The sequence below is a fragment of the Acanthisitta chloris genome, unplaced genomic scaffold (assembly GCF_000695815.1).
Source record: "Acanthisitta chloris isolate BGI_N310 unplaced genomic scaffold, ASM69581v1 scaffold420, whole genome shotgun sequence".
NCBI lineage: Eukaryota > Metazoa > Chordata > Aves > Passeriformes > Acanthisittidae > Acanthisitta > Acanthisitta chloris.
This window is the reverse complement of record NW_008649730.1, coordinates 77013-103867: the sequence shown is the minus strand read 5'-3', so window position 1 is coordinate 103867 and position 26855 is coordinate 77013. Positions and strand designations below refer to the sequence as shown.

General features: G+C 37.2%; 1 protein-coding gene across 1 annotated transcript in view; it reads right to left on the bottom strand.

Annotated features, from left to right (window-relative positions):
- The window catches only part of PTPRM (protein tyrosine phosphatase, receptor type, M), a gene marked incomplete at its 5' end in the record, with an annotated part of 275129 nt that overhangs the window by 175487 nt on the left and 72787 nt on the right, over positions 1-26855 (bottom strand). Inside the window, 2 exons of the mRNA XM_009083735.1 lie at positions 1891-1927; positions 3073-3346. Coding sequence (XP_009081983.1) covers positions 1891-1927; positions 3073-3346 — 311 coding nt within the window. The remainder of the gene's footprint in view (positions 1-1890; positions 1928-3072; positions 3347-26855) is intronic.

Genomic DNA, 26855 nt, shown 5'->3' with positions numbered 1-26855 from the left:
CTTCTGACCTACATTCATAAACCCTTTTGGCTACTTTTTCTTGCCCAAATGTGCAAAGTCCAAAGAGGGCACAGAATTCTGCTTTTCTCTTAAGCATCTCTGTTAGATCTAAAGGGAAAACATCTGTACAGACAGGTATCATCGGTATTGTACTAAAATCTGTCATGGTCTCCATTTAATTATTTTAAATTAATGCAGATGAAAAATATAATACAAACATTCAATTTATAAGCATTGAAATCAGTGGTTTACAGAAGCCCCCCAAGAACGTTTTGTACCAGGGACTATGAATGACATTGAGGATACCTCTAGTTTCAAAGTCCTTACAACTGCCTCTCACATTATTTCACAGGCTTTGCAAAGGTATTATGAAAAATTCTGAAACATGCTTTCAAAACAGAAATGTAGGGAGATTTGTTTAAAATAAAAGCTACATTTCTCACATGTCCATTGCCAAATGGGTTAGCTCAAAGTAGCTTGTTGCTATGGGAGCTATTCAAATCCATAAAGTTACCCTCGCTTCTCAAATGAGAGAGTAAGAATTTTCAGTCAGTCAAGTAATTTTAATAGTGGAACATCCATTAGTGATTAGGAATACAAATCTTCAAATAATTTAAAATCCATTCCTCTAATCACCTATTATGATTTCTGAGGCAATGTAGTCCACTGCTGGTATCTGTGAAAGTACTCGAAAACAACAACACAGGATTTCACTTGAATCTGGAATTAATCTCTTATCTATATTATAGTGGATTTCAGTTCAGATATTTGAAAGTTTTCTCTGGTTTAGTAAGTAGAGTAAATTAAAATGAAAACTATTTCCTTCGTTTTGTGAAAAAAAAAAAGAAGACAGGAACCAGCTCAAAGAGGCATAAAAATGTGTCTGTCACACTAGGAAGGATCCAGGCTTTCAGCAGGGTCAGCTGTATGCTAACATTTCTGTTACTTTTAAGTAATGAGATTCTCATCCATCCCATTTAGACTTAGTAGTGGTGATGGAATTGTGAAGCCTGCATGTAAAGGAAATCGTAGTGGAATCAGTTGCATTAGGGATAGTCACTGAGACAAGCACGATCTCCCACAAGGTACAGCAGTATAGGGATGAAGGAGTTTTTGTTTCATACTCTTGCAAGGTACCCAAACTGCAAGGTGGTATTACTTGTTCCTACTCACAGCAGCACTTTCTTTCTTTTTCCTCCATCAAAACCTCCAAATAATCATACTTTCCCATCACTTCTTTTTCAGGCTCTGAAGTTGCCACCAGCTAAAGGCCCTAAAAAGGTGAGACTACAAAGATAATCACAGACAGATCCTAGCTTCCGAAGTTAAATAGATCAGCTGCATCTTTCCCCATTTGGGGATAAAACTTAAAGATAGCACTGCCTCAATTACACAATCTTGTCTCACAAATGGTAGTATCATGTGCTGACAGTCCAATAAATATAGCTGATATGAAAATGAAGATCACGGTTTCTCTACTTTTCTTTTATAAAGCAATTAAGATAAGATAATTGCTTATAAGGGGCAATTTTTCACTATGGCTGTGTAAGGAGCTAGCATGTACTCTCCAGCTGGCAATTTTACAATGCAACTATATATATAAAGGTCCAAAATATTTATTGTGAGATCATATAAAAACCCACAGAATATATTTTAAAACCCCTGTGTTCAAGTAGATTACCAAAAATAAGCAATACATTTATTATTAAAAACAAACAAACAAACAAATTTCCCAAATCTCAGCTAGAGACACAAATGACTGTATGAAAATTCTGTAATAGGTTTAGTGATGCCTTTTAGCAATATAAACAATTCTGGAAGTTTGCAAAGATTATGAGAGGGGAAGTCAGCAAGATGAAGTACAGAATACATGACATAATATGAACATACCTTTGGTGGCCACCCTGACGCAATCGATTTTGGTTTCCTGTGTCAAATAAAGAGGAAAAAGGTCACATCTTGTGTTTCTAAGTAAAGAAAGTCAGCCACGATTCTACTCTTAAAAGTACTGATAAAATGTCAGAGATATGCTAATTTAATGTGCCTCATTACATATTTAACTGCCTATTAGGTAACTCCAAAGTACATCCATAATATGGACAAACACTGCTTGAGTATGCTACATAAAAGTTTCACTTAAGACTCCTCTAAAAGTGGAAAATATATGAAAGATATTCACAAGAGCACAGGCAAGTATTTAGCTTTTTACCTTTGGCAACATAATGACCCTGGGAGATTTTTCTTTTCCTTACAGATAGTATAGTTTGAGTCATCATGCTAGACAATTTTAGATAGAAAAAATAATCAATGGTGTTTCACATTTCTGCACTGTCAGTGCACTGTGAAAGAGGGACCATTATGGTTTCTGGCAGAAAACATTTCCAGGCTGTCAGCAGGGACAGCCAAAGCTTATCAAGAATTGAAGGGCTCTGGGTAGGTCTGTCCAGGAAATGAAAAACAATTCCAGGAAGAATTAGTCCAATGAAACATGATCTGTGAGAATCCTTATACACACTTTTCAATTCAGTTCCATCTACTTCTTTTTGGTTTACTGTTTGCAGGAAGGAAGGTAAAAAATAAAAAGTGTTTTCTAATTCAATCAGAGCAACCAAATGAGAAAACAGGAGTTCAAGACATTACAAACTAAGGTAATGGGACTAGACATGCCAAGACAGATGTGCTAAAATCCACAATCAAGTTTGGCTTACACTTAACAAAAGAAATCACAACATTATCCTGTTCAAAGCAAGAAAGCAAAAACAAAAAGGAAGAAAAAAACCCCAGTCAAACACGGTCATTGGACAGCTTTTAAATAACAAGACAGAATGGTAACATACTACTTTGCCTGCTTGCTACTGACAAAACGTGCTGTTTTCTCCTCCTCTTTCCTGTAACCTTTAATCATTAAACAATATTGTGTTAGGAAAACTGCTATTTTTTAAACTCTGTGTGTTAAATTTCATGGTTACTTCATTTTCTCATTAGCTACTAAATTGGGCATCTTGCTAGTTGGTGCCAATCATTTATTTACACACAAATACTGTATAAAATTATGCCTGTCATAAGACTTACCCCATTGGCCCTGCTAGCAGCTTGAAAATAGATGCTGTAGCTCTTATGAGGAAGAAGAGGAGTGTTCCAGAAACCACTGTAGGTTTTGTTATCACCAATAGTAAAAGGCTGAGCAGCTTGTAAGCCATTGGCTGGGAATTCTGCAGCAAAGTAGTACTGGGAATTCAAAAGCGAGGCATTCTGGAAATGAATAGGCACTGGGTAGCACTTCAAGATTTCAGTTGTCTTTTTGGTCCTCCGTGGGCGTTCTTCTTCAACAACTATTTGATAGACACTAAGAGTGTAGAAAGGAAAGAACAAAAGAAACATGCTGGTTATTTTAAGACTTGGGCAGTCAACTCATTCTGAAACCATACTAGCATACCAGCAGTTATGGAAAGAAAAAGAACTGTTAAGAGCAAAGAAAATGTCATTTTTATATTCAAGTGTATGAATTTGTGGAATAGATTCATGCTTTTGAACAAATTCATTTTGTTTTGGAAAAACAAAATCAGCCTAACACACCACAGCTTTTCATACAGCCAATGCACAGAACATTTTCTTGTTCAAACTCTTGTACAGAAGAAACATGCTTAATTAACGCTAAAATGTGGAAGTACAATTTTGTTCACGAAAGTAAGTATAAAGCTAAAGATTCCATTCTCTAACCTGCTTATCTTGTATAAACAAAACGAAATTAGTACTAAGATAAAAATGAATAAATAAATTCCAAAGAGACAGGGAACAGTACTTGCTTAACTGCTAACATCATAACTATTTATAAAAGCACAAATAGAGTAAAGTAAAATTCCTGTGGCATATTGACTATTGCTGAGCAAGAATAAAACACGTTTTGATGGAAGTTATTCTCACTCAGCCAAGCATTTTTACACATCTTACAGATAATCATACTTTTAAGTGTTTCAGCATTCTGCAAAGCAGTTCAGTTTGCACTTGCAGTCTTTGGTGTACTGGGACCTATGGAGAACAGTCCATCCCTCTCCACTGTAAAGGTGCTATGGACATTCAAGTAGGAACAAAGAAATTGCAATTTCTGCTGTATATGCAAACAGTGTAATCATTATACTCTTGCAGTTGCTGTAAAAGACTGAGTCAGTGCTTTTAAATTCGTGAAGTGGGAAGTCCATGTCTCTAAAGAGGACTGGCTTGCAAGTTTATTGCTTCACTGGGGACCAGTGATTTTTAATCAGTATTTGTCTCCTGGAATCTTGAATCCCAGCAAGCAAGTCAGCCCAGGTAACTGAGGTTAAAGTGGCAATGTGTCCATACTTTTGCACATCTACATCCAATAACGATTTATGATGTTTCAAGTTGAAAGTTCATAAAAAGCAGCTATCCTTGTGTAGGGTAATTTATTTAAAGAAGAAACAGCCATACAATCTGCTGACATGTTCCCATGCTGTCATATGCAGGTAGAGGATTATGCTTGCAGAAGACTGTGCCCAATGTACAGGGACAGTTGGGCTGAGTCTCTGCACATCTGTCTCAGTCTGGACCCAAAAAGGGTTATTGGCTCAGTCATATCAGTGCTATGGCTATTTCCCTTCTGAAGGCAAATCTGGTTTAGAAATAAAGAGATGATTTTGTGCAGTCACCAATGCAGCTCATAACCAGTGAGTTCCTACATCTGCTGGGGTTATGCTAGACTCAAACTGCTTTGGGTGCTGCCACAGAGCTTTCCAACTTTTGTGCCCTCTGGAGCCTTACCCACTCAGTACACAACCAGACTCATATACTGCTTCTACACAGGAACTGCCTTTACATGTTTAGATAATGCTGTGTGCTTGAATTATGTTCCATGAGTGAAACTGTTCTAGGATAGGATGGATGGGGCTTTAAGCAACCTAGTCTACTGGAAGGTGTTCCTGCTCACAGCACGGGTTCAGATTAGATATCTTTAAAGGTGCCTTCCAACCCAAACCAATCTATGATCCCGTAACACCATAATGCTGGCCGCACAGAGTCTACACAGTTAAATATCCCCAGCAGGCAGAAAAATGCCAATTCTCTTGTCCTTCAAACTGTTTTTTTAACCAGACTTACTGATAATGTGCCACAGCCCCTGCTCGCTATGTTCGTAAGTTCTAGCATCTCCACTAGGACATGCTGCACTTCTATGCTCACAAAAACATGTCCAGAAAGTTAAGACTGAGATTGTTTAAACACCTGTTCTTCTGTCTGAATTAGACTTTTATCACAGTGTAGCTTTAGTTTAAAGTTAACACATTTAAATCTAACTGCCTTTATGAAGGTATCTACAGATCTTAAAGCAGATAGGAGGTGTCTACTTTTGGGTCAACTTAATTGCTTCCCAGGTGCCACTGATTATAATAACTAAATACTCAGTTCCCATGTAGACATCTGTTAAGTGGACACCTAGATTTAAATGTTTTAATCCGCTGCTGAAGCCCATGCAGAAATCTAACCATGCAATAAGTTTAGTACAGCCAGGGAGACAGAGAAAAGTCTTGAGGGTCCACTTCAAGGCTACTGTCTGTACATTTTGCAGCTCTGTGCAACAAAGTTTTCATAACTAGCAGAAAGATTTTGATTAGCTGATTAATTCCACACTGAGTAGCAAAAGAAGGTCAATACATGGCAATCTTTCTTTGATCCTGTGAGAACTGATTTGTGAAAAACAAGCCATGAAATATCTACATTCCAATCTTGTTTTTCTCTTCCAAATCAATTTTTGACATGATTTTAGCAGTTAATTTTCTAGAACAAAACAGAGTTGCTTAGAACTGGAATTCCAAGCTACTTTGAAGACAGCATGTTGCCTCCTCTAACTACTAATTTACAGTGAATCTACAATAAATACCATTTGCAAATTTAAATAGAGTATTTGGAATAAAAAGCAGAAGGTGATATAAACATCTATTCTTGCAAGGCAGTGAAGCTGGATACTCTTGCCTAATACAGCAGCAAATATAAGAACCCCTCACTTTCACTAAAGCACGACGGATGGTAAACTAAGCTACTTGGCTGATGCCTTAGGAGAGTACTGTTACCTTTTTTATTGCATCAGGACTGAATGTAACAGGGATCTCAGACCAGATGAGGTACTATGACCTGTTTCAGTACTGTTTGAAATGAGAATTCTCTTCATTTTCCACTCAGTGATTAAAACTAAAGATCACAGATATTTTAGAAACAAATTGATCATTAAAATGCTCCTTTTCCTATACTAAATTAATGTTCAGTTATACTACATGCACTACTCCTTGAATATATTTTAAATGACTGCCATCTATTCATTTTAAGATACTTCACAGAACGAACTACGTTGACTGGAGCAATTTCAAACTCAAAATGTCTTTTAATCCTTACTCCACAAGACAAATTAGATTTGCAAGCATCTAGACCTCAAATCTATTTGCTCTTTAATAATTTAAGCACTGAAAGGTCAAACAGCTCTTTTCTGTTCCCCTTCATCAAAGTCCAAGTGCTAATGAAAAATAACTAAATCCTATCTGCTGGCCAGTTTCCACACATTGCTGTTTCTCTGATGTAAATTAACACATTATGAGCACCTGGGTCAGTGGGAGCCTGACAGAACTTTATGAGCAATACTTTTTACATTTGTACAAATGAGATCATCTTGCTAATGAATTTTACAAAATTACCCCAATTACAATTATAATCCAAAAGCTTTCACTAATTCTTACTGTTAAAATTGCTTTCTTTAATATGTAACAGCTGAACTTCCTACTCTGAAAAGGGTTCAAGCTTAGTGAATTGAGCTAGCACTGCACCAGGACTCGATTATTCCTCCTAGGTATTAGGCAGATTTCCTGCTTGTTTGAAGTTGCATTATTCCTTTTCCACACCTCTACATTTCAGAGAATAAAGTCTTCCTATCTGTAATCCAAAAAATAAATTCTACAGTACAGTGAAAGGTGCTGAAGGCGTATCAGCTATTGGTAGAATTTAGACTGATCTTTCTGAAGGAAAGAAATGTCATTTAAGTTTAATTCACGTTATGCAGGTCTACTATAGAATTCCAATGCCTTGGAAGTGAAACACAAAATCTATTTTCAGTCTACATAGACTGAAACTTACTGTTGCATCAAGAAAGGAACACATAGGAATTATTTTTAACCTAGTATTCAGATATTTCACATTCAGGGATTAAAAAAGGTGTATGGCAAAAGAAAAAATTATATCATTTTTAAGCTACTTTTAACAACTCTAAACCAGTTCCAAATTTATCCACACATACAGATCTGACCATAATAACTTTAATTTTTGTTAGAAATTAGACATAGTAGGCTTCTCAGACAGTTACTGAAATTGGATTGCTCAAATTGAGATGGTTTGCCAATGCCTGATAAATATACCAACAGGAAAGAAGAAAGAAAACATGTTAACACAATAATAAAAGAGGCTTAGAATATTTAGACAAATGAACCAATCAGACTTGCATGTGCATCTATTCTTATATACATAAAATGATGGATTTTAGTAACTTCCCGGAACAGGACATTATTCTGCATTACTGGAATGCAGCAAATCAAATTTTAATTAATCAAAGTCTTGTTCAAAGTTACAAAATAATTTTCCACGAAGGGCCTACTGGGCACAAGCATGGACTTCGGGAGTCCTCAACATGCACAATCTAGGCATTTATTAATTGAAATTTATGAATTTATAATTACACCTCCACCAAAAGTATTCTGAAATTATAAACAAGGAGAAAGCAAGCATTAAGTGTCAGATGTATTTTGTCTCTCATTATCTGAATTTATTACGAGTCTTAATGCAATGGTGGTGCGTTATCCTAGGCAAATCAATTAAATATTTTGGGCCTCAGATCTCCAGCTGTAAAATAAGAACAGGAAACTTTCTTACTCCCTCTGGCCTGCTTCAACTATTCAAAACTAAAATCTCTTCAAGACCTTCATTTTTATTATCCTTGAAAAAAGGTTTTATTTCCCTAGGAAATGTACAAAGCCTGTAAAACTCTTAAGCTCCACTAAGAGTGCCCTGATCAGCTGTGTAAACTGCTGGACTATCTTTGCAGACTGTTGCAGTGACACTCTAGAGCCTAGTTTAAAGTTTTCTGTTCATTGTAATAAGTCTCAGTCTTATGCTTTATTATAAACATACATATCTGGTACTTTTTATAGATCTACTTCTGTATTTCTCCTTGCATACTTGCAACAGAATAATCCACATATTGACTATTATTTCAGTTACTCATTCCCATAGCCTTACTAGATACATGCATGCTAGAATCACTTCACTGCATTCTCCTACTAAAACACCAATATCCTGATAGATGGCAAAATTAAGAAACCCAACCCTCGCCCTGTTATCTCAGTTTTATGTATGTGAAGAACCTGATTGATGGAACCATAAGCGCTGATAGGGTCCCCACCGTTTCATCAATACTTCTCTAGGTCCTGAACGTTCTTCCATCATACTGCCATTTAACACATAAGCACTGTTTAAACACATCAGTTGTTTTGTTCATGCTTTGCATGCAAAGCTACACGTATCTCTGCTCATCATATGTTACGTGAGTTTATTATCCAACACTGCTTCTTGAAAAGAATAGTCTTTGGACAATTTTTTTCTATATAATATGCAACATAACTTCCTCTTTATCTTTATTAGCAGTTGTCTCTGACACAGTCATAACCTATCTATATGGATTAACATTGGAGATTTTAATCTACTTCTTCCTACCTTTGTATTGCGCTAGATTCTTGTAATTAATCTTATAGCTTAAAATTCTACAGTACCAGAATATATGTAAACCATATCTTGAAATGGAAGAGGTAACTTGCTCTTTAAAGGACAGGAATTAATAATTTACAGTTAGCAGGCAAATAAAAGAAGGCTGCAAGAAATTTCCACTAACTCTCCTCCTACTGTGCAAGACTCTGCATATTTATTATAGGTGGCATTAAACAAAGGTGACAAACAATCTCTGATTTATCAGGTGTCTCACCATCATATCTACATAGGTTTTTCCAGGGGGTCAACAGTTCTAGCAACAACTAATATATAGTGAATTAAATGTACTGTGTGCAGTCACTTCCAGTTCAGATGTGAAGCCAGAGAACCAACTGAACAGCAGTCCCATCTCTCTGACCACTGTAGAATTCTGCATATTTTGTCAAAGGGGGATGCACACATGTTTAACTGTGGACTAGAAGTAAGACCAAAGGGGTTTTGATGACAGAGAAGACTGTTCAAGGTAGACACCTCTACTACAGGAACATTTTATATGGGAGATCAGAGATTTTCTGGGCGAAGTAAAGTGTTGCCTACTACAGGTTCTAAAATGCTAAGAAAGAGAAGAAGCTTAAAAAAAATCCCTTGCAGGAACTCATAATATTCACATTTGAAAATACAGAAAGAGGAAATAAAAGAAAAAACAAGCAGACCAAACAAACATCCAAATTAATGCTACTGGACCAATGCCAACAACAATGCAAGTATTGGCAAAGCAATATATTAATGTGTAATTTATACAGGGGAAAAAAAGGAGAACTGGGCAATGCAGAAAATAATAATTGCACAACACACAAGTAATCAAAATTCTTGCAACTGTTCACATTTAAGCACTTGACATACCAGTGTTAGAGGTGCATTGCCTTTTCTTTGTGTGAGTTCTAACTTTTGGTTGCATCTTTATTTGAAGTCAAGAGGTTTTGTGCAAACAAAAGCACCACAATCTTTGGCAGGTTTCTAACTCTGCGGGACAGTTGTTGCTTCAGAAGTGTAGAAAAGTGACTAAGTAAATACAATACTTTGTGCTAGCAGCCTTTTGAAACTTGAATGGAATGATACTACTTCCACACCTGGCTTTATTCACTAGGTTTGCCCATCAAGTGGTAAGTCTGGTTAGATTCTCTAAGGCTGGGTCTGTCTTCATTCTCAGAAAAAACTATTACTGGCACCTGAAATTTCCAGCCCATGGGGAAAAGCCAAATTGAAGAAAGCCAAGAATCTTTCAGAATCAGACCTGGAGCGAGTACAAGAGAGACTAATATTATACAGCACCTCCATTGTCATGCAAGGAGCCCTATTTCTCAGATCAATCAAAGCAGAAATACCTACAGCTGTAAAGGAGGAGATAAGACAGCTTAGGTTCAGTCCCTAGAGATACTGCCAAATGTAAACTCCCAGGTGTCATAATAAGCTTTATCTTCACAAACCCAAGTCCATTGGGGAAGGGTATCTGGTTTTAAATGTAAAACTCCTAAGCTGCTTTGTGACTGCCCAACTCTTTTGTATGGACAGTCTCAAAGACTGAAAAGTCAGTATTTACAGAGGGGATTTTCTGGGAAAAATACATCCAAGCAAACCTCTCCTTAGCATTCCCATGGATTTATACAGGAAATCCTGACAATTTTTTTCAAATGGGAAGCATTACACCACTGGAAAGTTAAAGATATTTTGCTTGTTCTTTCCTCCAAGAACAGTCACTGGGGGAGGACATGTCAGTGCACACAACTCCCTTCAGAAGGAAAACATTTGCTACATAATATCTTAATTGTATAAGAGTCAGATGTGGCCTGAAAGTGGTAATTTAATGGCCACCGTAAGTTCCTCACAGATTTGAATGCTTTTTCCAAACACAGAATAAACGAAAAATTTCTCTTTAGCGAATCTGGACTCTCTAGGATTTAAGGAACACATCAGAGTCTTGGCTCCAAAAGTTCTTAGAAGAAAATCTGCAAGGAAAAGAAGACCACAATGCATGCTCCTTCCACTTTTCAGTGGCTAGTTGAGTGCGACCTAGTCCTGATGACACAGTGTATTTAACTTTTTACTTTATTTCCCAGTACACAAATTCACTGCTTCAGAGACTCTAAGCACACTATGTCAGGGGCAGAGCATGCCCAGCAGATCTTCAGGCTTCTAACTGCAGATAATCATACACCATTTACAAAACTGAAATGTTTCTGCCTTCAGGTTCAGTTACCATGAAAGACAACTCAAAATATAACTTTGTTTTGTTAGGAAATAAGTCAGATAATGAGAGAGAGGAAAAAAAATCTTTTAAGGATTTTGATTTATAATAACTTTGTTTAGCAGGACAATAAAAAGTTGCCAACACGTATGCGGTAGTAGATAATTCCATTTTACAACATAGAGCGTGCTGATAGAATGCAGGTTTAACTTTGTCCAGTTCATCCTTTGCAAAAAAAACCCCAATAAATTCAATACATATGCTAACCTAACCTATAAGAAGTATTAGTTTATTACTGAAACACTATATTAAAGTTGGTAAGAACCATTTGCCCAACATGTATATAAGTGGCAGTTAAGTATAATGCCAACAATAATTGTGGCACAAGTGGCACAAGTGCTTTGCTGTTAACTGAGATCAGTGAACTGGCAATGGAATCAAAACTGTTCTCTTAACCCTCCTAATCCTTGATAAATATTGATGAAATTATTTTTTTTATCCCTGGTTATACAGCCCCATGGTTAATTACTTCTAATTATTTAAATACCAGTGCCCAACCAGGACTCAGGAGTGATTCTACCACACTGGGCTACATGGGTATGTGACTGTCATAATTACAACAAACAGGATGACAAAGATGCAGCTATGCCTTCACAACTGTTATATACGTTTCTACACCTGATATTCCTTAATCTTGAAATAGAGTTCCCCCACTCACAGTCTCCAAGGGACTGAGTACTACTTCACACTGATACTATGAATTTGATGAGAGACTATGCATTAGCAACTCTGCATACTAGAAATAACCACATAATTTTACCTTTCTTTTTTTTATAAAGGCAAGCATATGCATCTGTTTGTCATTTTTAAGGTGAATCTTTTCATTATTGTTTCTTCTGCTGACAAAATAAGTGTTCTGAAATACTGCAGGCCACAAAAAAAACTAGTCAGAAACATACTTTCCCTGAAACATTTAAAACTTCTGTGGCTAGTGCTCTCCATACTTAATATAGATTCATGTATTTGTCTGCTTGTTCTTTAAACTCAAAAATTGTAAGAAAATATGTAAATTTTCTATGTATTCTGTAGACCTGCACAGAATAAGTGAGTACAAAATGAAAATAGAATTAAAACTACTTACAATAGCACTGTTTCACACTGAGTTTGAAGTAATTTTCTACAGGTGTAAGTAGTATAATACAAGTGAGCATTTTGCTCTATATTCATAAATTCTTTCAGCTATTAACTGTGTTTGCTGGACAAGCAAAGGACATCTTTGATTACAGCTCTCCCCTAATGTGCTCCATACTGTATCAACGAGATCTACCTACTAAATACAGACTGCGAGTGAGAAGTTAAGAAAGGCACCAGAGATTTGGCAGCATTTTGTTTTGCTTTGTTTGTTTGTTTTTGCAGAAAGAAAGAAATGCTTAGAATGAAAAGACTGCAAGGACACATTTAAATAGTTTTAGTTTGCAGATAAGGAACTGTGCATGTGAAGAGAGAAAGAAAAACTGAGCAAACAAAGCTAGAAAAAGATTGAAACATTCAAGAATACAAAAGACTACACAAGGTAGGATGTAGAGAAGAAGAGAAGAAAATAAAACGAAAACAAAAGAACAGCCAGTGTACTGAAAACAGCTTGAGATGTATTATCCTGTTTGGTAAACAAGAAATGAAATGAAAAGTAGTAGTAGGAAAGATAAAACAAAAATTAAGTCTATCTAATATAGATACACTTTAAACAAAGCGTTTTTTAACAACTTACAGTCAGCTACTTTTATAAATTACATGGAATATGTTCGCAAAATGTGTCTGATTTCATATCTATATTGTGAAATTAAACACCTTTTACAAACACATCACATATAATTTCTAAAAAATTTATTTCATCATGATATAGTATTGTATACCTTTAAAAGATTGGAGGGAGGGAATTGTTATCCAAGAATTACTCCTACAAGAACTTTTTGCAGTCACTATGATCTACTGAGTATTTTTTAATTGCTCTACCAACTGATACTTGGCTTCTTCCATAAATAACTGGTATACATAAGCTGACAGCCTTTCTGATAGGTATGTCACCAGTATATTTTTGGTAAACATAAAACATCTCTGCTGACAGCTCTTTCATGTATATGGGACAACAACATGCCGTTTACATTGAACAGTTACTTATTTCTTTAAATGCCATTTGAAACAGAAGATGCTTCAAAGCCTTATAAATAGACTAAGACCCTACAGGTTTTACAGCAGAAAGTTCAGAATGTGTACCCAAGACCACGCCGTGATCCCATCTATATCCCACACGTCATCTGTGATACCCAGCCCTCACCCTCAATATGCTCAGCTCCTTTTAGTATCTCCCAAACATCGGCTGGAAAAGCGGCAACACATGCTGTGGCTGCTTCTGGGCTATATCCAGGCTTGCTGCTATGTGAACTGTAGCTCTCTACTGACAGACCGCATGACATGAACTAACTAGCTGATACTGTAACACAGCCTATCCTTCAGATGCTAATCTGGGTCTTCCCCAGAGATTCCAAAATATGTGAGAAACGTACTATTTATGCAGCATATACATGTGCATGAAAATTTCCAAGAGGTCCAGTATTAATGAGGGAAGGAAGGAGAACATATTGGCAGCTGAACAGACTTTTTTCCGTAGGAAACCAGGAAAAATATCAGTTATAAACACTGTGGAAACTTTAATTCTGATCTTGGATATATAATATAGCACACATAAGCCAAGGAGTACATCATTTCTTCATTTTACCAGCGAAGTTTTATTCCTACTGAGTAAGGACTCAGTCCCTCTAGGCACCAGATACTATTGATCTCACTCTACAAGTTTTTAATGCTCTTAATTTAAACCCAAGCAGCAATATCACTAACTTAAATGATGCTAGTCTAAACTGAACTAACCTAAAGCTTCAGATTCTCCAGGGCTTTGAGACTTACTTCACTCCAGAGCAATACAAAATAGGGATGCCTCCTATTTCCTCTATAGTCTGCGCACAACATGGCTTTAAAATTAATGCAAACCACAGATAGACTGTGAGGATACTAATTCCACAAAATAGTCCACAAGGCCACCATTCTGAGATCTTCCTGTGGTCAACATTGAAGAAGCTGAGTGAAAAATAAATAATCTTCAGACAGTTAGCTATACCTACAGCTGCTTATTATGACACTCCTCACCGTCGCAAAGTTGTTCACAAACATGCAGAGATTATCTTTTCTTATTTTCTTTATAGAGGAAAAGTCTATTTCCATTTGTTTTAATGTTAGAGATAGGAATGGAGAGAACACGATATATTGATTTACAGGAAGCTACACAGACTGTCCCTACTCGCACCAAGAAATAAAACTGTGCTCTCATCTGCATTGAGCTCCAGTGCCCCAGTGTATCTCCTAGGTCATCCTCCCCACCATAGTACAACTATGGCTTTCTGCAACCAGAAACACACTTCAATACCTCTCCTGGCCATCTGAAGAGGCTTAGCTTCTCTTCATTTCTGTGATAGAGCTCTTCCTTTGGGAAGAAGGGTCTACTCATTATCTTAGTCATTTTATTATGTACAAATAGATAAAAATAATTAAAAAACAACGTTGCAGGGATAGATTTCAAGAGGCTATTTCTGGTGGCATCAAAGAATTAACAGACGATTTCAAGTTTTTATACTATCCTGCTGGTGATCTGTCTTAATTTGAATACTTTTTTTCAGCAATCACCTATCCAAAGCAGTGAGGGTGAGAGGGAGATGGAGAGAGGGATGCAGAGGTAAAAAAGGAGAGACAGAGAGGGAGGGGGGAGGGGGAGGGAGACTTCTGTAAAATCCTGCTGAGAACAAGAATGCCAGCTAGTCACAAATTATGTGGGAAGCTTTCATAATGAAAACCACCAATCATCAAAGTTATCTAGGTTTATAAAACATTTCTCTCCAATCTTGTTTACAGTTATTTATATGATAAGACTGCCTGCATCTTTCAAAATTTTTATTAAAAACACCTTATTTCCATCAGAATAGCTTCGAGTAATAACCCTTCTCACCCCAGTATGCAGTGCAGTGAAAAGAAGGCATTTTGGTTTATTCCAGTTTAAAGAACAAATAGCAAATCAACTTAAATGCTCAGATTTTTACATCTGCATACTGTGGAGATATTCCTGCTAAGCACAGCTCAGAGAGCAGTGTGTAACTCTTAGTACAAAAAGTATATGACCTAAACCAGTCTTGCTCATAAAATATAATAATGAAAACAGCTAATAGCTGGTCTTGCACAGACCATTTTTTAGATGCCACATGTCTGATGTAATAACGCAGTGTTGAATATTTCATTCTTGTAACTTTAATTTCTCTTTGTCCTGGTTTGATCAAGATAAAATCAGTTCTAAATTGCTTTGGAATATTAGCTGGGTACCATGAATGTATTTTGTATTCTCTCAACCATAACTCATTACATGGAACTTGCTTGGCATCAATAAGTCACTATCCCTTTTGTGTGTGTATGCATGTGTGGGAGTGTGTGTGTGGCTCAATACCCTGCTGCTAGGCTATTTAGTGATAAAATCTGATATAATAAAATATTAATTACAGCTGAAAGGTTGGGTGAGAAATATGAACTCAATTACAGTCCCATATTGTGAACAAAGGGCAGGGTGAAAAAATCCTTTAGTTATAGAGGTTTGGGATAATAAAAGAACAACTAGAACATTAGACTCAAGCTGAGCGCTCCCTAAAAGGCCACCTGTTATTAATCTTCACATCAGGCATAGAATTTCAAGGAAATTAGGTCAAGATGAAAGATTTTTGCTGCCAATTTTTTTTACTTAACTAATTTAAAGATTTCTTTATCTGAGCATTTTTTCTTTGATGTCATTGCAATTTATTAATTAGAAATTTGTAACAACCACAAGGACACAGCAATTATAACAAAAGGTTAGATAACATACATGGTATGCAAAATGATCACCTTACATGGTGACCAGAACTAGCTGTATATTCTAGAAGTCTTCATTTCAGTCACATTGGCATTTTCTCAGCACTGTAGCAGATGAGGTCCTACCATGTTAGAAAGCCTTTTTTTGTTTGTTTTTCAAAAAATAACAGCAGTGGAATAAAAATTATTTTAAGACTTGTTAATAAATACACTTTTGTTCATCTGTTCAATTTACTTGAGTGTGAAGTCAGATGCATTATCAAAGACTTAACAGAATGTGACCAGATTGTAAACATGCGCAAGTGTGAGCCAAAGTTAGTCCAAATCAAATAATATGACCTCGAAATCTTACACATAGCAGTGAATCATAAGAACTGAGCAATCTTATCTATTATTGCAGGCTAAAATGTGCCATTAGATCATAAAATTAGATTTTCATTGTCTGAAGAACTGTGTTTTCCATTAATAGTGTTTTCTATCTCAACAAATTCTGCTGAAATTATAGCAATATATTTTGGTACCAGGCCAGAAAACAGACTTTCAATGAATTTACATTTATGATACTTGGAACAATCCAAAGACCATTTCAAAGCTTCTTAATCAGCTTTATGTTCTTTGCTTAATTTCTTTTTAAAAAGAACACAGAAAAATGATAAGTTCATAAGTATGAGATAAAAGTATCTTGGTACAGCAAACGAGGTGCTTTTATAAGCCAATATTACACCATTTAACTCACCAGTTTTCAGATTGCCAAGGCAAATTTATAAAACAACAGGAAAGCATGGAAAAAGGAGTAAAGTCTTGTCACAGATTAAAAGAAATTAAAGAAAGCAAAACTGTCTAAAATAATTTAGTCTAAAAAGAATGAAGTAAGAGGTAATCTGAAGGAAATATTCAAAACTGAAAGCCATGGCAGAGCTGACTGATCCTTTCTTTTCAATCTGTCACAGAGAAGGAAAATACTGATGCACTATGGTACTGAAGTACAAATCAACAAGGAAGAAACAAAAGGAAATTCCAGGAGTCTGAACACATGCAAAACAACATGCAACAATATGTGAGATCACACAGCCCATCTCATCAGAATTAGTAGTAGCATTTCTGAAAGTGTATGCTTGACTTTCTGGTACCTGAAGAAAGCTCACTACTGCTTAAATAGATTCGTTATAACACACTCTCAGCTCCAGCAAAGTTGCTGATGCCACCTGAAACATCAGTTTCCACCTGGTTCCATCCTCCTATATAAGCCATGGTGCAAAGAAGAAACAAACTAGCTATTTTCTTATTACAGAATATGACACAATGCTGTTACCCAGTCTTCACAAACTGGGTTAGAGAATAGATCTAGCAAGGTCTAAATGACCAGCTTACTTGGATTCAGTAAAAGTACTGAAAACAGGAAGGTCAACTCCCACCTAACAGGGACAATCCTAGTTCTTTAACTCTACATAGGATGAATGTGCTATGTAATTGCCCCTAAATAATTCTGAGATTCAAGTATTTGTTTTTAAATAAATACCATATTGTGTTGTTATCATTCTACAATCTTCAGAGTAGCTGAATATAATATGACAAAATATTGTACTGGATTTAAAGGGACTGGAGTGACAGAAAAAAGCAGCAGCCTTCATGCAAGAACTGCCCGAGTAATTTCTACTTTCAAAGAAATTTAGGGCCACTTGCAAACCAGAGGCTTCTTCCTCAATAGCCATGGAGAAGATAAGTAGCTACACAGAGATAAGTTATAAGAATAATGAAAAAAATACTTTGAGAAATAATGTGATGTTCTTAAGGAATAGGAAGATTTCCTCAGATCTAAATCCATACAGAAGTGATAAGATACACTATTGCTCATTCTCCTGTATTCAGCTCCCAATTTATGTTTATTATGTGTGATGCTGCACCTTAGAACAGTGGTTTTTATTCTGCTCTCCACAAGTTCATAGAGATGCATCTTGAAAGGTAAGAAAAACACACATACAGCTTATGGATTTGAAATCACAACAATAAGATCTGCACATACACTGAAATATCATTGGGGTTTATAAATTAAAAGAAAAAAAAATTTCCATTAAGAAAAACTGAGTACAAACAAGCCATATTCTATTTCAGTATTTTCTAGTAAATCATAGACTATTTCAATGCTCTGACTATGCCCTGGACAGAGTCCAGGAGGTGTGGACAATCTGCAAATGTAACAACCTTCACGTGCATAACTATGGCCAGTTGCACAGCTCTTATTTAGGAATGCAGAATAATGTGCACATGCAAAATGATCAACGAGCCTGGATATTACATAGAAACGAAGAAGTAGTATTTAGAGCAGCAGATCAGCTAATGGATTAATGACACTGTTAACACAAAAAGAACGAGATCTTTCTATATTCTACAAAGTTGTGCACTGGAAAGTCACTACTGAATTGGGCTGGGGAATTAAGCAAATAGATGCATTAAAATGACTGGTGTATAAGTAGAGGGAGAATGTTTACTTTTTTCCCTTTTTTCAAGGGTGCTCTGCAATCTGCTGGTTTGTGAGCAGCACAGAAAGAAAAATATTTGCTGAGGCAGCTGAATGAATACACAAGCCAATGTCAACAGGTTTTTTTTATTCAAAGCTTGAAAACTGTTTACTGCTCATTAAAACACAGAGGATATGAAGTTTTTAATCTACTCAATGAGGGGATACAACATGAAGCACAGAGCAACTAGCTCAAACAGATATGCCACGGTCGTTTGAGATGCTGTCTCATTTGTCCATTTTCTCCTGCCAGATGCTTTGTTTTCATGTGAGACTTGGTGGAAAGCAGCATGTGCCTATGCTTCAGTTGCAACTGCAAAGGCTAGTGTTATCACTTAAGCAACCCAAGGCACAGACACATTTTCTCTTGCTGACTCTGCTGTGGGAGAGCAGGACCACAGTAAAAATAACCACAACAAATTCTCGCTTCTCAATGCTATCGTCTCTTTCCACAACTTAAATGCAGTGGATTATGGTCCAGCAATTTGGAAACGGAGATTACTGTGTTCATTTTCATCCTTTCTTCCCTACAAAAAGGCTCTGCAGGGCACTTTAATCAGCAGTGCAGAATGATGCAAGCAGACATGGAAAACAAGTCAGTTTTTGTGGCATCGTCCCCAGTTTTTCAGGACTTCTGTGGCTAAATACAAGGTTGACCTTCTGTTCTGTCAGTGAAGGTATAACTCTTCCTCCTCCCTGCACTGGGAATGACTCTGGTAGGATTAGGTGGCATAGAAACCTTGGCAGCATGACATTGTACAGCTCTTCCCACAGGAAATCTGGCCATAGATAAAAGATTCTGCACAGCTCAGGATTAGCACAACTGTTAAATACAGATGAGATTTTGGCCTTGTGCTTCTACTACCCTACATGGCTAATCTTGAAAACAGCTTCAACTCTAGATGTGAGAATGTACTTAATTCATCTGTCCTCGTCTGATTTCCCCATGGTAATTTCTTCCTAAATTCTACATTTTTATAGTGCCTTAGACATCCATCCTACCACTCTCTGAGACTGTTTTAGGCTGAAGCATTTATACAGCTCCTGACTAAAGAGTTGCTGCTTTCAATTGTAGAGCCCAGTAAGTGACTCTAATGTTTCTTTATGTCATTTAATGTAATCCAGTTGAGCAGATTAGCTTTTACTTAGCAATGCTTTAGAGTCATGATGCTTGTTGTAAATGCCAGTGATTTCCTTTCCTATTTAAATGAACAGTATAACAGAAAGAAAGTTTTCATGTTAATGTTCAGTAAAATGAATGCTCTTTCAGCATCCAGTGTGGGAAATGACACTGTTTCACTTGGAGTGCACCTATAGTTTTTCCTCCTCTTTCCATGTAGCATTCCTCTTTATCCTTTTGTTTCCTTTAATATTACTTAATATCCAATAAGAACATTTACTTGTTTGCTTGCAATGCATCATCAAAATGCTTTAGCACATGCAGAATGGTTCAATCAAATATTATTTATACTGAGTTAGGAACTGCTCCAAATTACATTGTCCTGGAAACCACAGTCCTCCTGCCATATATTTATGTACTAGTAACAGAATGTTTTTTAATACAGCCATTTAGTGTTTGCTAGTGAATAAAGGGCTCATACAAACTTGCTTAAAATGCACAGCACTGGGAAAAAAACTCCTAAGGTCAATGGCAGTATGAAAATGCACCATTGTCAAAGAATCTATGGAAAAGGCCATTAAAATGGTACAGGTTACTTCTGTGTTGCAACCTAACTTATGAGAAAACCCTGCTGACTTTTAGCTCCCTGTCATTCAGACAACCCTGGCCTGTGTGAGAATCTTGACAAAGGCTTGTGCTTTTGTGGGGGGTTGCCATGTACAGAAAACTGAAAAAGGACTTTTGGCATCACTGTGCTATGTGGCTAACTCACATAATACCACATCTCACAATAGTTTATATAAACTTAACTAGCACCACCTTCCTGACATGTGTATGTACGTGTTTCAATTCACCACTGGGTAGAGAATCCGTATTTGAGCAGTTTGTATGTATGTTTTCCGAACTGAAATTGCTCTTCTTCCTCTCTGAAATTAATTTCTCTAATTATAAATATTAAAATAACCATGATTTCTCTTGGCCTTAACTGGCTAACTGAAACAACTTGAGTTCCCTTGGTCCCTCTGTATGTAACACAGGTTTGCCAATTCCCTGATCATTTATGCCATAATGCTTCACTGTTGCAATGCTTAGTAAATTAGTATTTCTTGGTAGATTGGAACTAGACACAGGAGTTCACATGAGGTCCTGTCAGTGTCTCGTACAATGCTGTTCATAGCTTGTCATCTTTGCTGGAAGCCTCACCTGCCTATTTGCCTATTTTACAGCCATGTGAAATATTTGCCTATTTCATAGCCATGCCATGTTTTTATGATTCACAGTCATACTGTAAGCCATCCATAGACACATGCTTCTTCTCTGCTATTTCAAAAAATAAGCCTCCACGTTATAACATGCACCCTTGCATTAGCTCATAAAATGCAAACTTTGCATCTCATCTTTAAGACTATTCAATATTTTCTGTGCAACATTCCAATCCAGTGCTGCAGGCAGGAATACTGTCAAATGGATGTGTTATATTTATATTTGGTATCTATGAACAAAACATGTAGAATGTCACTGGGTCACCCCTCAGTTGATAATTCAGTACTTCACAATACAGCACAGTGAACATATATCACGGTCACTGGTTTAGAGCCCTTGTGAACCACTTCAAAACACATATTTAAATTGAAATTTAAATACTTATGAAGGAAAAGGAACTGGATCTCGAGAACCACAAAAAGTATAAAGTATATGACATAGATCGATGTGCAACATTGCCAAGGCTTCAGTACTAACAGGGCCCAAGAAGATATGGCCTTCAGTATGACCTGAAAAACTGACTTCAGTGCTGATTTAGTAATTTATTTAGTCAAACGGGCAAACAAACATCAAAAGTGACACCATACTTTTCACTTGGGACATGTCACTTTGACATCTAGCACTTGAGAGCAAAAATACTGATGGGATTCAAACCTTCACAAAAGCAAAAGAACTGAGGTAAGATGATAAGCCACAGTGGAAAATCTAATTTCACATTGACATTAAGGATATGGGAAGTGCACATAGATAATACACATTAAGGAAAACAGTGAAAGCTTCCAGAGACAGCAATGAGTTGTATGTGCCTGACAATTCCTAACCATAACTTCACAGGAATTCAGAACAGGTCACTCAGCACTGTGGCTACAAATTAACATACAGCCACTGTGAAACACCCTGTCAGGAGATTACTTTAAAATGTCTCCAGAAGTACATCCCTACATAATCCTGTTCAACAACCATTTGGGGAAATACAGCTGACTCACATACAATCCTTCCACAGCACATAGTAAAATGAAAACAAATCCCTGATATAATTTGGTAAGCACAGGGCAACAGCTTCTCTTTCTTACATTTTCAAGGAGTGCTCTGGTTGCTCTGTGTTTGCACTTGGGTATGTTTAAACTGAGAACCCTTTCAAAAATCATGCAATGCAGTAATTTCCAGCAATGTACATTACTCTTTCATTATGGTCCCTACATTAAATACCTTCTTCTCTCAAGGCAAGCACCCAAAAATACATTTGAGCCCCCTATACACTCAGTGAGAGAGAGAAACACATCTCTTTACAACTCCAGAGGACTATGACATGAACATAGGATTGTACCTCTCACACTGTCTCTATCATATGACCAATGTGGTCCTAATTGAGGAGTCTTCTAAACTCAACCAGAAGTAGATACTTACATTTAAAGACCTAAAAAGCAATTTATTGGGGCCTTACTGTTTAGGTTTACATCTGCTTTTGATATAAATGTTTGAGTTCTCTCGTGAGAGATGTGGCAGTCATGCCAGTTTTTTTCCTGAATAACCTAACAACTCTAGCACATTCTGTACAGCATTACTGTGGTCTCCTGCTAAGGCTGACTTAGCATGACAGCAAAAATACAAAAAGAACTACGGAACCAAGAGCATCCGTGAAGAAACCAGTCTAATCGAACAGAGACCCTCCTTATTCTGTCCATTATTTCTGTTTTTATGACCATGTGAAATATAACACATCAAAAGTGCCATGAGAAAGGAACAAGGCCTTCAGGTCTCTTGTTTGCCTAGGAGGAGCTTTAGGAACTTTGTACTTCTAGTTAGAGGTTCCTGCTGGTTTGTGAGAGCATAATGATACTTGAGAACAGGTTGGTGGCTCAGACTTGCTAACACCAAGCTGCCTAAAATCCATCTAAGCTATATATGTAACAGGAGATTGAATCCAGAAATGCAACACTGTCCTCCCTGTTAAATGGCTTGAAAGGCTCCCAGCAGGGTGGTAGCATCAGCCAGCTACCACTCTCTCCAAAATCTCTAGACATGAATCAGGGCCCATTCCCAACTGGCAATCTGTAAGGGGTCCTAATGCCTGGGAACTCTGCAGGAAGAATATGGACTAGTTTTAGCCAGTTGGCCTCAGTACAAGAGAATGGTACTAGGCATACAAAATTCACTAGTAAATACACATACTTAAAGTCTGAAATCAAGTAGGTTAATGTGAGCGCTGAGCAGCCATTTCTTAGAAGGGGATCATGAAAAAACAATCCTCTTCTACTTCCTGCATATTCAGAGATCGAGCTGTTCATTTTAGTAGGCAGATTTAAGAAAGACATATTTTATCAATTCTGACTGAATTTGGCAGTCCAAAGCCAGCAAAACAGGTATGAGTTCCAAGAGCTTATGATTCACTGTTTTGAATTGCTGCTGGACTTCAGCGTCCACCAGGGAGACTGGAAAAACCCAGTGGCCCAAAAGATCTTAGCAGAGAACTAGCCTAGATGAACTGGACTATCATGCAGCCAAAATGAGAGGTAAGCAATACTCTCTTGATAGAGACTTGATAGAAGACTATCATTAGGAATTATGCAAAGACTGATCTCTACTGCAACCTACTTAGGACCAGCATGTAAAAGGAAGATTAAAAAAAAAAACAAAAAAGCAGAGCCTCATAACAGTGCAGCAAATTTTTCATTTGTTAATTATAATCAAAATCCATGACAAAGTATAAGCAAATTCTGAAGCTGAAAAGTAATGTCTTCAGAGATATGGAATCCTCTATTTTCTATTTTATTCTCGAGTTGCTCTAGCTTGCTTTATTTATCATGGATTAATTTCTATTAATTGCTGAATGACAGATATCATTATGTGCTCGGCTCTCAGTGACACAAATTACTACTTAAAGAAATCAAGAATCAATACTCCTTTTACCCAGGAACTATGTGAGAGGTCACAGTAAAGGACCATGGAAATTTCTAAACAAGCTGACAGGACATGTGAAGCTGCACCACGCAAGTCCAGACAACACGTACCATAAATTCTAACTCAAGTCACAGTAAAAATCCAAGGACAAGTTCTACTGCATAACAAAAAAGAATTACAGCATTTTTACAGCATAAGCAATTATTGCACAGTTCCCTCAATGAAACTGGAATTGACCCTTCCGCTGTAAATAATTGTACTTGTTGCTATAAAGAAGTGACGACTATGGGCATTAATAAAACCCAGTCCCTTCTGTATCACAGACAGCCTCAAACAAGTTTAATGGATGCCTTACAGGTTGTAAAACTATGATTTGGAAAGAGCTGACCCTAGAGCATACAATTCAAGCCTTTATGTTTACAGACCCTTAAGCAATAGAAAGGATGTTTGTGGCAAGCAAATTAAAGAGTGGACAGTAAGTTCTCTTCACGCTCTTTAGACCTTGTGGTCTCACAGTATTTCAAAAGGCTGTACTTTGAACATGGCATTTCAGAATACCAGTGAGTTAGTAATGCTACTTAAACACGTATAGTTACATTATTTCAACATAACCATTTCTTTATCATAAATCCTCAAAATATCCAGACTGTTTTATCAGTGAGCTCTTGAAAGGCTAGAGCTCACTTCATATTATTGGGAAACTTTCCAAATTCTGCTGGTTAATGTACAGTTCTGATACTTCTCAGCTGTGTCTACAAGAGATTCTCTTTTTTCTCATTACTCCATTACCATGTAATCTCACTGTGAATAGAAGAAAATTACAATAACATGCTAGCATTACATAATGTGCAAGGTAGGAATTGTGAGAGGACAAAGTTAAAAATACAGATATTGCAATGATTTTATTTGCATGTGCTGTTGCCATGTTTTTGCCCACACAGAATGCTAACACATCTCTTTTAGTGCAAATCAGTATTCTCCCATTTCAAAACTCATTCAGTCACATATCCTGAATTTACACTCATACTCATGATGTCTGCCTCCATAGTTCATGCATGGGAATTAATGCTGCACTCTTACCATGCAACATAGAAATTCAGACTGAGATACCACTACCTCTCTTTGAGAAGTAGACTGCAACTTCGAGGCACACACCTGTGGCTGCCATGTAGTCACAATAGCAATGCAAGTGTATCATGATCTCTTCATGGGTCATGGAAAATATTCTTAAACTTTTGTATACACAGTGTTTGCAACACTGCTATTTTCTGAGCTCCAATGATATCTGCCATGGGTTTCTGAACAGCCTGGCTGGATTGTTAGTTTTTGTTTGGATTTCTTTATTGCCAGTGAAACAATTTGATCTGCTGATCTCCTGACCAGTAGACTGTATTTTGTAAAGACGGTACATTTCAAATATAAAGGTAAGCAGTGGCTTCTATGCAAGGCTGTCTGTCCGACTGGAGGATCGTGCAAACGCTATCTCAGGCTTCAGACGATGCCATTTCTTCACATGGAAGTGTACGAATAATACTGCATGACCTAACTGATGTGGCACAAGGAGTACAGCCTGTGGGGAAGGCAGTAGACACAGTGACAAAGCAAAGGTGATGGCCAGACACATGGAAGGCTGATCTTCATAGCACCACTCATGCTGAAGGAAAGAGATGAGGCCCCAAGACATATCCTCCTGGCTTGTAATGTGTGTGACAGGGATGGGAAGGCAATTGTGACCTCTGCTTTGTGCGTAGCACTGGTGGTTCCGGGAGGGAACTGCTGCATTACATACAAGTCTTTGCATTTCAAAGGTGACCCCCTCCCTTTGATTTACTCCTTCCTACTACTAGTCAGTGAGCAGGTATTAGGTGTCCTCAGTCATCCATTTAAAAATTATTACACTATGAGAGTTATTGAAATGGCTACGCCACATACAGAACAAAGTACTCCCTGGACTTGGGCTGACACAAGTTTCTTCATAATATGCATCTTCCTTTGAATCATGCTGTTGCTATTATAAGTACCTCATGCAGATGGTCTTGATTCCACCTGTGACAACAAACCAAGTATTTACAAGCTGCCTTTAAAGGTCTGGATTAGGCCAATAAGAAATGTAAATATCTCTGGAATTTAGGCAATCTGAACACCTCCTGAAGTGTTCTGACAAAGTAGTAGAAAGGAGTGCTTATTACTTTAGATAACATGTAGTTTGAAATTTCTACAGTAGCCTTCAGTTGTACTGCAAAATCCTTAACAGCCTTCTGAGCTGAAATATAATATATAGTACTTCTTCAATGTAGAGAGATTAAAAGTACATTTCAAAATCAAGCAGTTCAAGTAAAAAGATGTTTGCTTTATTTTCTCAGTAGATTTCACATTTATGCATGTTGAAGAAGCTGGGCACACAGATGATAAAGGGCATGCACTGAGAGTACAGTTTCCCTTCACTCCAGCACACTCAGCTTTCAACTCACATAATTCAAAGTTTATTTGCTTCCTTCTGCATGTTTTCTTTTAGGTTCTTTTGAATTATACTACTTGGCAATTGTTGCATTTCTCTCCCTTTCATCCTGCCGGGGCTTTCCTGCCCATGGCACAGTCCACATACTCCGTGCAAGAAATACTCTGGCATCCCAAATGCCAAGCATTGCATCCACAGGGCTTTGCTAGCTGACACATTTGGACATCCTGTTCTCTCAGTTTAGGTTAGAAGAGGAAAGTACCAACATTTTGTGGTGCCTATGAGTAGAAAGGTTGGCTGAATGGGTCATTAACTGGATAGAAGGGTTTAATGGGGCAAATCCAGCTGAGACAAACTCGTAATACAAAAAAGAGACTGGAAGGCAGAATAGGACCTGAATGTTCTTGCCTTCTTTCTTACCCATCTTGCTCCCTTCCCCAGCCTGCTGCTCTCAGAGTGCCTGCTATCACCAGGTGGTTCCAGTGCTATCTGAGCCAAAATCTTTTGGATGTTTACTGTCAAAGCATTTTGAGGATGTGGCACAGAATAGAAGGAGGAGGGTGGTATGGAGGCAGCGTTTGCTGCTTATGGAAACTGATAAAAGAAGTGGAAACACTCGATCCTTATCACAGGAAGACTGAATGGAAATAGGTGC